The sequence below is a fragment of the Bison bison genome, unplaced genomic scaffold (assembly GCF_000754665.1).
Source record: "Bison bison bison isolate TAMUID 2011002044 unplaced genomic scaffold, Bison_UMD1.0 scf7180017864252, whole genome shotgun sequence".
NCBI lineage: Eukaryota > Metazoa > Chordata > Mammalia > Artiodactyla > Bovidae > Bison > Bison bison.
The window spans coordinates 875,229-888,993 of NW_011494824.1; the positions used below are offsets into that span (position 1 = coordinate 875,229).

Sequence of the window (13,765 nt, forward strand, 5' to 3'; positions counted from 1 at the left end):
AATAGAGGAAAACAACAGAATGGGAAAGACTAGAGATCTCTTCAAGAAAATTAGAGATACCAAGGGAACATTTCATGCAAAGATGGGCTCGATAAAGGACAGAAATGGTATGGACCTAACAGAAGCAGGTGTGGCAAGAATACACAGAAGAACTGTACAAAAAAGAGCTTCATGACCAAGATAATCACTATGCTGTGATCACTCACCTAGAGCCAGACATCCTGGAATGTGAAGTCAAGTGGCCTTAGAAAGCATCACTACAAACAAGGCTAGTGGAGGTGACGGAATTCCAGTTGAGTTATTTCAAATCTTGAAAGATGATGCTGTGAAAGTGCTGCACTCAATTTGCCAGCAAACTTGGAAAACTCAGCAGTGGCCACAGGACTGGAAAAGGTCAGTTTTCATTCCAATCCCAAAGAAAGGCAAAGCCAAAGAATGCTCAAACTACCACACAATTCCACTCATTTAACACGCTAGTAAAGTAATGCTCAAAATTCTCCAAGCCAGACTTCAGCAATACGTGAACCGTGAACTTCCAGATGTTCAAGCTGGTTTTAGAAAACGCAGAGGAACCAGAGATCAAATTGACAACATCCACTGGATCATTGAAAAGGCAAGAGAGTTCCAGAAATACAACTATTGCTGCTTTATTGACTATGCCAAAGCCTTGACTGTGTGGATCACAATAAACTATGGAAAATTCTTCAAGAGATGGGAATACCAGACCACCTGACGTGCCTCTTGAGAAACCTATATGCAGTTCAGGAAGCAACAGTTAGAACTGGACATGGAATAACAGACTGGTTCCAAATAGGAAAAGGAGTACGTCAAGGCTGTATATTGTCACCCTGCTTATTTAACTTATATGCAGAGTACATCATGAGAAACGCTGGGCAGGAAGAAGCACAAGCTGGAATCAAGATTGCTGGGAGAAATATCAATAACCTCATATATGCAGATGACACCACTCTTATGGCAGTAAGTAAAGAGGAACTAAAAAGCCTCTTGATGAAGGTGAAAGAGGAGAGTGAAAAACTTGGCTTAAAGCTCAACATTCAGAAAACGAAGATCATGGCATCTGGTCCCATCACTTCATGGCAAATGGATGGGGAAACAGTGGAAACAGTGTCAGACTTTATTTTTGGGGGCTCCAAAATCACTGCAGATGGTGGTTGCAGCCATGAAATTAAAAGATGCTTACTCCTTGGAAGGAAAGTTATGACCAACCTAGACAGCATATTGAAAAGCAGAGACATTACTTTGCCAACAAAGGTCTGTCTAGTCAAGGCTCTGGTTTTTCCAGTGGTCATGTATGGATGTGAGAGTTGGACTGTGAAGAAAGCTAAGCGCCAAAGAATTGATGCTTTTGAACTGTGGTGTTGGAGAAGACTCTTGAGAGTCCCTTGGACTACAAGGAGGTCCAACCAGTCCATCCTAAAGATCAGTCCTGGGTATTCATTGGAGGGACTGATGCTAAAGCTGAAACTCCAGTACTTTGGCCACCTCATGAGGAGAGTTGACTCATTGGAAAAGACTCTGATGCTGGGAGGGATTCGGGGCAGGAGGAGAAGGGGATGACAGAAGATGAGGTGGCTGGATGGCATTACCGACTCGATGGACATGAGTTTGAGTGAACTCCGGGAGTTGGTGATAGACAGGGAGGCCTGGTGTGCTGCGATTCATGGGGTTACAAAGAGTCGGACACGACTGAGCCACTGAACTGACTGACTGACTGACTGACTAAGGAATAGGAGATAAGGCCTCAGGGCCACATAAGGAAGAGGTTAGAATCAGTCAGTTCAGTTCAGTTGTATCTGACTCTTTGCGACCCCATGGACTACAGCATGCCAGGCCTCCCTGTCCATCACCAACTCCCAGAGTTTACTCAAACTCATGTCCATTGAGTCGGAGTTAGAATGGAGCCCCACATAAAATTAGTGAGCATGAGTGGGTGGGTATCCTTTAGCTTAAATAAGGATTAGTAAAAACTCTACTTGTCACCCACTCAAGCCTTTGGGTAGAAAATTAGAGGTCAAAGGGTATCACACAGAATATAGTGCAGAGAATTAAAGAGATAAAAAATTCAAAAAAGATATAGGGAGACTGGTTTAAAAACAACCATCTCAAAAAATATGAGTTCCATAAAAGGAGAATACTGCTAATGGGAGAGGGGTAATAGTCAACAATCTAAGGGCTAAAAGTTTCCAGAATACAAAGAGAAATCTGTCTTCAGACTAAACGAACATGTTTAGTCCTTTTAGAATAAAATTAATTAAAAACACACCCACATTTAGACATACCCTAGTGAAACAGCAGAATATGAAAAAAAAAATCTTTAAAACTGTAAGCCTCAAAGACATATTATCTACAAGGGAGTGACATTTAGATTGACAATTAACTTCTCATTCATTACAAGAGATACCAGGAACAATGTAAAATATTTTTGAAATGTTGAGGCAAACACAATTCATTTTAAACAGCATTTAAAATATTTTAGGTATAAAATAGTTGATTAATCATAGTTTATGTTCAATGAATTGTATTTTCCTCTCTATAGTATACAAAAAAAGTCTAATCCACACCCATAGTCTTATTCAAAATATTTCTTTGAGGAGTCTACTTTGCTTAAGAAGTTAGTGTCTAGGATGCTATGTGTTTTAATCAAACTAAGCATGTCCATCTCATAAATTAATATATGTGCCACTAAGTTATTTTCTTTAAAATACACCTTCACATGAGGGATTTCACATATAGCAAACTATCACTATAAACCACGCGGGGTCCAGGTTGGTTAAACCAGGCTGCTTCCCTCTTCTTCGTCTAGGTTCCAAGGTCTTTTCCTCCTACTATGTATCCGAGATACTTCTGGAAGTTGGGTGGATGAAGACACACTAGAACACTGCAACAGTGACACTGTTTGTGGGATAGGTAAGTGCCAAAGAATCCAATCCAGGAGTAAAGGATAGCAGCTGAACTATACTTCTGTTCAATGCAGACAGTTGCTGGTTCCTTTTAGGGAAATTAAAATAGAAGTCTTATTCTGGCTTCAAAAGCAGGACAGTAGACCTCTCTGACCACCTGTCTGGGCACTGCCTAGATTCTGAACTCAAGCACAGCAAATCAGGAGTCACTTTACATAAGAAAGGGAGTGGGTCTTAGAATTCTTGAGCCCCTGGAGGTCTGGTCAACCCTAGGATCTAAGGAAATTCTGACTGACTCACAGGTGAAACAGCACTGGAAAAAGGTATAAAGTAAAACCAGTGCTGCATTTTTGCATGCAAACTGATGTTGACATCAGTTTGTGGCCTGGGATTATAAACAGGAGTCCCGGAAACTGCAATCTGAAGTCTCACCCACAGGGCAGATGCACTGCCCAGAACCTGTCCCGATTGTGACTCCAAATCACTATTAATGAGGGACTTCTTAGTGCTGTTCAAGGCTGGATGTAGGCTGGCCCAATTGGTGATGCATATACACGCTGTTATTTCTCTCTATTGTTTCTATTTCTTTTCTTTTAATGCTTGCATATTGAAATTAAGTCAAATAATCTTCCATAAAAAACTGAAACTGTTCATGTGTGTAATGAGTGGTTTCTTTGGCTAATGAGTCCTTCAAACCTAAAACAAAAGTAAAACTTTTGGCAAAACATTCATTCTCCTCAATTATGCTGTATTATTATCTATGACAAAAAAACATTTTTAACCTGTATGTCCTTAAAATGGAAAGAATGCTGCCAATAGCCAACGGCTGGCTGGTGCAAAGAATGGCATTTTCTAGGCTAAAGAACAAAAGCATTTCAACTTCACTCACCATGGAAAGGTTTTCTTCTGTTTTTTCTTGGTGTGAAATAGAAGGTGTATCAACAGTTTTGGAATCATCACAAATGCACTGTTTATGTTTTCTTGCCCGGACGTCAGGAATTTTTACTTTAAAACATAAAATCAGAAAATATATTAACAATGTGCAAAAATTTTGCCTAATTTTATCAATTGTAATGGTGACAGGAATAGGAAGGATAAATTAAGTCTATAATTACCATGATACCTTAATGTTGATTAGCACCTCATTATTTATCATCAATTGACTCATTTTAGCAAATCTACTGAATACTTATCACCTGCTGGATATCCAACTCTTTCCATGAATCATCTTATTTAATCTTCATATGAGCCCTGAGGGGTAGGTAGTTAATTACATCTATTTTACAGAAGAGGAACATGAAGCTTTGAGGGATTCAAGAAGTTGCCTGATGTGTCACACAGCTAGTACTGAAACCAGATCTGATTTCAAGTCCATGCTCTACTATGACCGTAATTCACTGTCTCTATAAAGTTCTCTCCAAACCTTTTCCCATTCTGGATTTCCTTTCTCCACATATGGGTACCCTATATCCCTCATTCTGTTGGGTTACCTGTCCAAGGAAAGGTATATACAAGGAACAACAGAAAAGTGGGAACAGATCTAGTACTTTATAACAGAGTGCTCAATAGCTCCACATATGGCTGTGAAGAGAGAAGAAGACATGCCTGGGGCTATAAGAAAAGTCTCACACCCTGTGGGCTTAGCACATGGGAGCAGACAAAGAAATGAGGATCTGTGTGTCAGTCTCCTGACTTTGACCTACATGTGGTCTAGCGCACCAGTGCAATAGGCACGATGACTATCCTTGCCTGTCATCAATCCCATCAGTTGGTAGGGAGAGTGGCAGGCCAGGGGAAAAGCACATCACAGGGCTTCTCTTCCCAATAATCTCCCTCACAGACAGCATGGATAAGCTCCTGGCTTTCTTCTTCCATGAGTCAAGGCTCATGCCTGAAGGAAAAGGAAGATCAATTCCCTCTCCTCAATGCTTCTAAAATTGTTTTTAACTGCCTGTTTTCTGGTTTATCTCTCCACAAGCCTGGAAGCTCCTCTTGGGCTGATCTGTATAGCATGTGCTCAACAATGTATGTTTTCTAAGTCAGTGCTCACTAAATGCTTCTTTAAAAAAACACAAACACACCCGTCACCTCACATTGTTACCTTGTGTGTTTGTGTGTGTGTTGGTGAGAACATTTAAAAGTTACTTTCTTGGCAAACTAAGTATACAATTTATTATTAAAAACTGTAATCATCATTTTATACATTAGACCCGCAGAACCAATTCATCTTTTAAGCGAAAGTTTGTACTCTTTGATCAACATTTCTCCATCTCCTCCACCACTTCCTCCCCCAAGCCCTTGGCAACCACCACTCAACCATCTATCTGGTTCTTTAAGCTTGACTTTTTAAAGTTCCACATATAAGTGACACCACAAAGAGTTTGCCTTTCTGTATCTTTCTATGCTTATTTCATTTAACATGACATTCTCCAGGTTCACCTATGTTGCTACAAATGGCAGGACTAAATGCTTATTTCTTATAGATAACTCATTATATTATTTAAGTGCAAAATACTGCTAAAAATGGTTCATAAAAATTTCCCTGACTATATATTTCCTTGAAATATTCTTTCCACTATAATATATATTACACATACACTCACACACATATATAAGTATAGTATATTTGCTTAACAAATTCATATTCTAGCATTATAATATTAGTCTTGAAAAGTTGGCATGGGTCCAACTTATGCATGAATCATTATAAATTCTGAAGTAATGGAATCTTAGTCACAAAGACTTTAGTATAACGTCATCCTTTTCCAGCCCCACTATAAAGTAAACCAATTTGCATAGTTTCAGTAACAGCTCTATCTCAGACCCAGTGTTATGAGAGATGAATGTTTGTTTAATGAATGTGTTTTGTTTCAACATATAATTCTAATACAATAGAACCATATAATCTATAAATTAAACCAAGTTTTGAAATGCTGTTTCTAAAAATAAATTATGCTTTTCAAGAGTTTAATAAACAGACAAAAAATTATCCTTAGTTATGAAACAATTTCCACAAATCTGAGGAATTTGTTTTTCTAAGCAGAGGTATGCTGCTGCTGCTGCTGCTGCTGCTAAGTCGCTTCAGTTGTGTCCGACTCTGTGCGACCCCATAGACGGCAGCCCACGAGGCTCCCCTGTCCCTGGGATTCTCCAGGCAAGAACACTGGAGTGGGTTGCCATTTCCTTCTCCAATAAGCAGAGGTATACATCTGTATAAAATAGCAAGAAACATTGCTATGCATACCAATGACGACAGCGTCACTCCCATCTCTATTGTCAGTCTCAATCGCACCATAAGACTTCAGCAGCTCTTTCATATTTTCATCATCTGCTTCATCCAAAGCAGTCTTCTGCTTTTCATCCTTCTGATTAGGGTTTGCTCCATGTTGTAGTAGAATCTCAGCTGCCTAGAAGGCATTTTTCCAAAGTTATCTCTACAGACACCTAAAATCAATCATTTCTGCTTTCATTATAGGATAACACTATCAAATATTAAAAGTTATCCAAAAATTGCTCAAACTCTGACCCAGAAAATTTTGATTAAACTTGATATGACACTTGTAAACTGATTCACTGTTTGGCCTGGTCTGTCTTCACAGGACAATCAAATACAGTGATATGAAAGTACCAGACACGCTGCTCTCATTGTCTAAGAGCAGACTTAGACAATTGATGCGCAAAAGGATTTACTCCGTTTCTTTTACACAGCCTTTTGCCCTCCCCTAAGCTGCTGGAAGACAGGGTACAGAAGGGAGCGAGGATCATTTCAGGACTATATTATATTGTATTATATTATACTATACACTGTATTATAAACTGCCATTAGACAAAGTTGAATAAAGTTTTACTTGAACTATAACACTTCAGATATGTTACTTGTTTAGGAGTTTTTATAAGTTAGCTTGGGAACCTAATGTCCATTCTAATACTCTCTATGCAAATATGTTTCCTAAATAGATGACTTGTATTCACAGAATCTTAACAAGATAAAAGAAACAGAAATAATCTACTCCAACCCCATCTTTTACAGAGGAGAAAACTGACATCAAAGATAAATGTTGTGACATTCTGGGGGCAAAACTTTCTAATATAAATAATGCTTTCCTGAATAACTCAAACTTGTGTATTAGAATTAAATTAGTAATTCATCAAAGTTAAAGACTGTCATTTATTAGTTGATAGTAAAAGTCAATTTAGTAAAAAACAGTCAATGATTCCATCTGCACAATACAAGCAACTCAAATCACTGAAAAACCTTTTGATCAGGAAAAGATGGTCAGTATTTTGTTAAAGATATGTTATGTTCTAGTAGCTTTTCTCTTTCCATTTGTGTTCAGGTATGGAGAAGCATAAAAATTTAGAAGCAAATGCACCAGTAGAAATTATGACAGTTCCTTATTTGTTCTATAAGCCTAGAATTAGCCCAGCATGAAGGAAAATATATTTGTTTTAAGGTCAAGCATACAAAACTTACTCCTTTCTATGTTCTTGGGCAAGTTACTTACCATTGGAATCTCATCACCCATGAGGCTTAAATGTGAACCCATGTATAAAGTATTCGGCACATGGTGGGGCTTAAGGGAAAACAGTCCCCTAATCAGCTGTGTGTAAGCCCCAGCAACAGTTCTGCCAGTCCTCCCTGCAGCATTTTGCCTAACTTTACATAGTTTCCTTACACAGATTTATAGAACAGCCAAAGTGAGGAAGTTCCCCCTTTAAATCACTGGAGAGGTCTCTCTACGCAGATACATTCTGTCTGGTGTCTTGTCCTCAGAATTATAGCTGTTGGAGCCTTTTAAACTCCGAATTCTGTCTTCTCAGCTCTCTGAGATCGTAAGGCTATTTGTTTTCCTCCTCCCTACACTGCTGCCTGGAAACTCCCTCTAGCCCATAAGGTGGGGCAATCCACAGGGCTCATCTCACTTGCTTCTGTTCTCTCCTGCATGTTGTCTAATATCTCAAAACTGTTATTTTACATATTTTGCTCACTTTTCTAGCTTTTAAGGTGGGAGGGGATATCTTATCCCTGCTATTCTATCTTGTACAAAAGTGAGTGTCCATTCCCATTCATATTTTAGCTTTAAAAAAAAAATCTTTTCCTCTTGTTATCCTTTTCCTTATCTTTAAATACTCCACAGTTTATAAGGTAGAATACAAAACCACCTTGGAAGATAAAACAGAAACTAAGATTTTTTTTAAAATATGCAAGTTGAAAAAGAAAATAAGATGATGAACTCAACTTTGTATATAGTCATGCAAGAGAGAAAATCACAGGATATTATAGAATTGATACTTATTGGTTCTACAATTGGGCTTCCCAGGTGGCACAAGTGGTAAAGAATTTGCCTGCAGTGTAGGAGACCTGGGACGGGAAGACCCCCTGGAGAAGAAAATGGCAACCCACTCCAGTACTCTAGTCTGGAGAATCCCACGGACAGAGGAGCAGGACAGGCTACAATCCATAGGGTCACAAAGAGCTGGACACGACTGAAATGACTTAGCACACACACAGGTCTACAATACCATAGATTTATATATCTTGCTCCCTTACTTATCTTTCTAGATTATCTATCAATATCCTACCTCAAAAAAAAAGAAAATAGGGACCAAAGGGAGAAAGTGAATCAGAAATAAAAAAAACAAATGACAAACTGTTACATGGAGGGAAAGTTAATGAAGATATAAGGAAAGATGCTGGCCAATATATGTGTTAAAGTAATTAAAATATGATTAAAAACACTACCTCCATTTTAAACAGAATATTTCGCTTTAAAGTGAAGGCAATAGAGATATGAAAGGTTAATCCAAAAGCAAACTTTATCTGTATCACCACCTAGGTATCAAGAACATCAGTGATTCTCTAGAATAAGCAATAATAGCACACTACGGTCCATGGGCCAAATTCTGTCTGCTGCCTGATTTTGTAAATGAAGCTTTAGTGGCGTACAGTCAAAACCCACTCATTTACAAACTGTCTAGGGTTGCTTTTATAACAGAACAGCAGATGAGTGATTGCAATAGAGGCTGTGTGGCCCAGAAAACCCAAACTACTGATTATCTAGCCCTTTGCAGGAAATATTTACCAACCCTTGCTCTAGAGCAGAGCTGTCCAACAGAGGTCTTTGTGATGATGGAAATGTTCTAATCTGCATTGTCTAATACGGGAGCCACTTGCCACATGTAGCTACTGAGCACTTCAAATGTGGCTAATGCAACCGAAGAACTGAATTTTTAAATTTAATTGATTTTAGGTAATTTAAATTTAAATAGTCATTATGTGGTTAGTGGCTATAGTACAGGGCAGTGCAGCTCTAGATCAAACTCCTTATTTCAAGGGTAAAGTTATCTTTATCTTTTTCAAGCAGCAGAGCTAGGCCTAGAATTCAAGTTCTCCAACTTGTTGCTAAAACAAGTTCCCTTTCTGCTATTTCCTGTGGTTAATTTTCAGTTCTTGACATTTATCTTTACAGAAGACCCTCAACGTCTGAGTAATCATCTTCTCTACCCCTTGAAGTTACCAAATTGCTATGAGAGAAGCTAGAGTCTTCAAAATAGGAAAATTCTCACTTATGAAGTGAAAGTCACTCAGTCGTGTCCGAATCTTTGCAACCCCAAGGAATGTAGCTTGGCAGGCTCCTCTGTCCGTGGAATTCTCCAGGCCAGAATACTGGCCAGAAAAATATACTACAAATTGATAACAGAGTCAAAATGTAAAGATGTAGGATTGCCTAAAAAGAAAGTAAAAGTTACTCAGTTATGCCCGATTTTTTGTGACCCCATAGACTATACAGTCCATGGAATTCTCCAGGCCAGAATACTGGAGTGGGTAGCTGTTCCCTTCTCCAGGGGATCTTCCCAACCCAGGGATCGAAACCAGGTCTCCTGCATTGCAAGTGGATTCTTTATCAGCTGAGCCACAAAGGAAGCCCAAGAATACTTGAGTGGGGAGCCTATACCTTCTCCAGGGGATCTTCCTGACCTAGGAAATTGAACCAGGGTCTCCTGCATTGCTGGCAGATTCCTTACCAACTGAGCTATCAGGGAAGCCCAGGATGTCCTGAAGTCATTATATTAAAATAATATTGTAGAAATGCTTAAAGCACCCATGAAGAAAAACTGATAAGGGATAAACTAAAAGGTAAAACTGTTAACCTAAAAAAAGAAAAATCAGGATTTTAATGTCATGTCTGACTCTTGCTACCCCGTGGACTGTAGCCCGCCAGACTTCTCTGTCCATAGGATTCTCCAGGCAAGAATGCTGGAGTGGGTTGCCATTTCCTTCTCCAGGGGATCTTCCCAACCCAGGAACTGAACCTGGGTTTCCTGCGTTGCGGGCAGATTCTCTACTGACTGAGCTACAATTAGAAAGAGTTACATTTATTATATAAAAATTTAAAGTGTGATGTTGACTCTTTTGAAGATTTAATGTAGATTATAATGAACTAGCAGTATTAAAAATACAAGACTTGTCTTTAAATTAGCTTATCTAAATTACTTTGGAATATGGTGTTTTTAGTTGGATACTGTAAAGCCAAAGCCAAGAAGAACTACATGATCACTATATTCTTATTTAGATATTACCAAACTTTTTCTGGAAAGAGTCAGATAGTAATTATTTTGTGTGTGTGTGCTGTGGTGTCTCCGGCATAACTACTCAGCTCTACTGATAGAGCACAAAAGCAGTCACAGACAACACATCAACAGATGAGCATGACTGTGTTCCAGTAAAGCTTTATCCATGGGCACTAAAATGTGAATTCCATGAAATTGTCATGAAATATTCTGTCTTCCCCCACCTAGTCATTTAAGAATATAAAAATTACTCTCAGCTATCAGCTATTCCAAAATAGGCAAAAGGCCAGAATTGCCCTGGGAGCTGTTTGCCAGCCCTTGCTCTAGACGAGAAATGTGTTTTACACAGTGATATGGATTAACAATTCTGAAAATGCATTACATTTATATGAGAGTTGGACAAATAAGTAAATAAATTGTGGATAAAATAACCAGGTTTATCATTGTCAGAAAAAGAGGTTGTAAAGAAACAAGATAGATAAAAGCTAGAATGAACTCTGTGAAGCTGGATTAGAGTATTTTAATATATACAGATAGATTAATTCAGAGATACAGATATGAGTATACATGTATTAGTATACTCACATATTTTCCTGTCTTTACCCTCTGAAAGTCCAAGAAAGAGTGACAAACTGATAGCAATAAGCATAAAAAAAGAAAAATCAGGATTTTAATATAAGTGTATTAATACAGGACTTAGGGCCAGAACTGTGGCACCTTTCAAAATTTTTGAAAAAAAGAACTTCCCTGAGACCATGATGCAAAAAGTTAACTGTGAGATAAAGGATGTGCTGTCATACTATTTTGCCAGAAAAGCTAGGCCAAGAAAACATACTTTATTATAGTGTCTCTGCTGAACCAGAAATCAATCAGTATGTATTTCAGTTAGAAACTAAATACAATACTACTTAGAGGAGTTAACACAGCAGGCCTAAGACTGCTCTCTAGAGAGGCCGCTTATGTGGCTGGCCTGTAGCTGGCATGTGAGAACTGGGCTGGCAGTCAGTGTCCAGTGCTGATATAAACCTGTCCCTAATTGCTGTGACTCTCTGTGCTTAAACTGTCTACACACACAATGTGGTGTATGCTTCTGGGAGTCTGGAACCTTGGTAAGTGCTAGGTAGAGGGTGCCCACATGACCAGCCCTCAATATATATCGTGAGCATTAAATTTCTAATCAGCTTTCCTGGACAAAAACTTTGTACTTATGTCACTACACTTTCACTGCTGAGGGAGAAGCAAACCGTTTGTATGTGGCCTCTCGTGAAGAAGAGTACATAGTAGAGCCTGCACACAGATACCTCCAGACTCTACCTTTTCCTCTGATAATCCAACTATGTATCCTCACTATATTGCTGGAATAAATCTTATCCATGAATACCATATGCTGAGCTCTGTAACACCTTCTAACAAATTTCCAGGTATAGGGGTGATGTTGGGGGGCGGTTCCTTATATTCTATATTGCATATATGCAATATTCTATATTGCATTTTTCAGGATAGTCTAAAATCCTAATTTTCCTACTGTGAATTTTTTGCCCTTATTTAAGTGCTTTCACTTTAAATGACCTTTTCCCTGTACAAATAACCAGCAGGTTCATCACTTCAGTGACTCTTCCTGTTTGTTTTCTTCCACTGCACAATCACATAACTTCAAGATTTTGTCAATTCCTTTTTAATGTAAACATCTTTAAGGTCAAATAGCTTCTTTGATCAAAAGAAGCCTCCCTGGACATTAGCCTACCCATCTGGTATTATTCTTAATTATTAGTTTATACCTTTTCTCTCTGCAAATCACAAATTCAATATTTTTCTTTCACATGACTATATTCAGGCTGAAAACAGTGGAGATATATTTTCACAAAATTAAATAAAAACTGCTGCTGCTGCTGCTAAGTCACCTCAGTCGTGTCCGACTCTGTGCGACCCCATAGACGGCAGCCCACCAGGCTCCCCCGTCCTTGGGATTCTCCAGGCAAGAACACTGGAGTGGGTTGCCATTTCCTTCTCCAATGCATGAAAGTGAAAAGTGAAAGTGAAGTCGCTCAGTCGTGTCCAACTCTTAGCGACCCTGTGGACTGCAGCCTACCAGGATCTTCCATCTGTGGGATTTTCCAGGCAAGAGTACTGGAGTGGGGTGCCATTGCCTTCTCCAAAACTACCAGACTATTTAAAAATACCTAGAGACAGATAAAGTGGTATTAGTGAGAGATCCAAAATATTTTTTTACATGAATCTTGGTTTTATACTGTTGTTGTTGCTGGTAATTTATTCCTGAAATCTACACTATCTACAGACAAATTTTCTCCTAAGGTTTGTCAAAAAAAAAAAGGTAAGTTTAAAAATCTGAAGAATTTTAACATCTAGATTTGAAATTTAGTGTTACTCTAATAATTAACCTAGTAATTTTCCCGTTATTTTCACCATAGTTGTTTATAAAAAAATGAGAAAAAAAATACAACAACCCCCAAAGAAACAAGCAACTTAAGCTTTTACCCATTTCTTTGAAACTTCAAACTCACTAAGAAATTTCTGAGTTTAAAACTTGTCTTGTTATCACATATATCATCACTATATACACTCTTTTATGTACAACAGCAAATCATTTCAGACAATTAAAATTAGAATGTATTACATTGATAGGCTGTGTTTACTCTCAGCCATTTCATTTTATTCTGATTTACATGAATTACACAATGAAGAGACAATGGAAACAGGATTCATTAGGAAATATATTGCTTTTCTAAACTATATGTAATATCATATACACTTGTACCTCTAAGCAGTTTTAAAAATTCTTTGTCTTAAGGAATCACTTTAATTAGCAATTTAAAATACCTTCACTGTCTTCATTCACTTTTTAAAGAAAAAGAAATAGGAACCTAATATGATGAACTATACCTTTAAATGGTTGTTTGCAACAGCATCATGTAAGGGTAGAATTCCATCTACATTTTCACAATTAACATTAGCACTAGCTTTTAACAACTCTACAATTACATCACTCCATCCGTTACTAGCTGCCTTATGAAGTGGTGTCCAACCTAAAAAAGGAAAAAAGAGAAAACAAAAGAAGCTACTTACAAATCAATACTCAAGTAGTATCCTCATTATTAAGTTTATTTGCACTAATGGAATGAATATATATATTGATTCAAATGTATATACTAAGTACTGGACAGGAAATAATATTGAACACGGGCAACTTTAACATCCTCTGAGCCCACAGCTGCCCTTGGACATGGCCCTGTCCACCAGAAGGCCCAGGACCC

At 38.2% G+C, this 13,765-nt stretch overlaps 1 protein-coding gene across 1 annotated transcript in view; it reads right to left on the reverse strand.

Moving 5' to 3' along the window:
* ANKRD31 (ankyrin repeat domain 31) overlaps positions 1-13,765 on the reverse strand; it is a 135,948-nt gene that overhangs the window by 40,400 nt on the left and 81,783 nt on the right. Inside the window, exons 18-20 of the mRNA XM_010847598.1 lie at positions 13,395-13,537; positions 6,166-6,328; positions 3,811-3,926 (exon numbers count right to left, since the gene is read on the reverse strand). Coding sequence (XP_010845900.1) covers positions 3,811-3,926; positions 6,166-6,328; positions 13,395-13,537 — 422 coding nt within the window. The remainder of the gene's footprint in view (positions 1-3,810; positions 3,927-6,165; positions 6,329-13,394; positions 13,538-13,765) is intronic.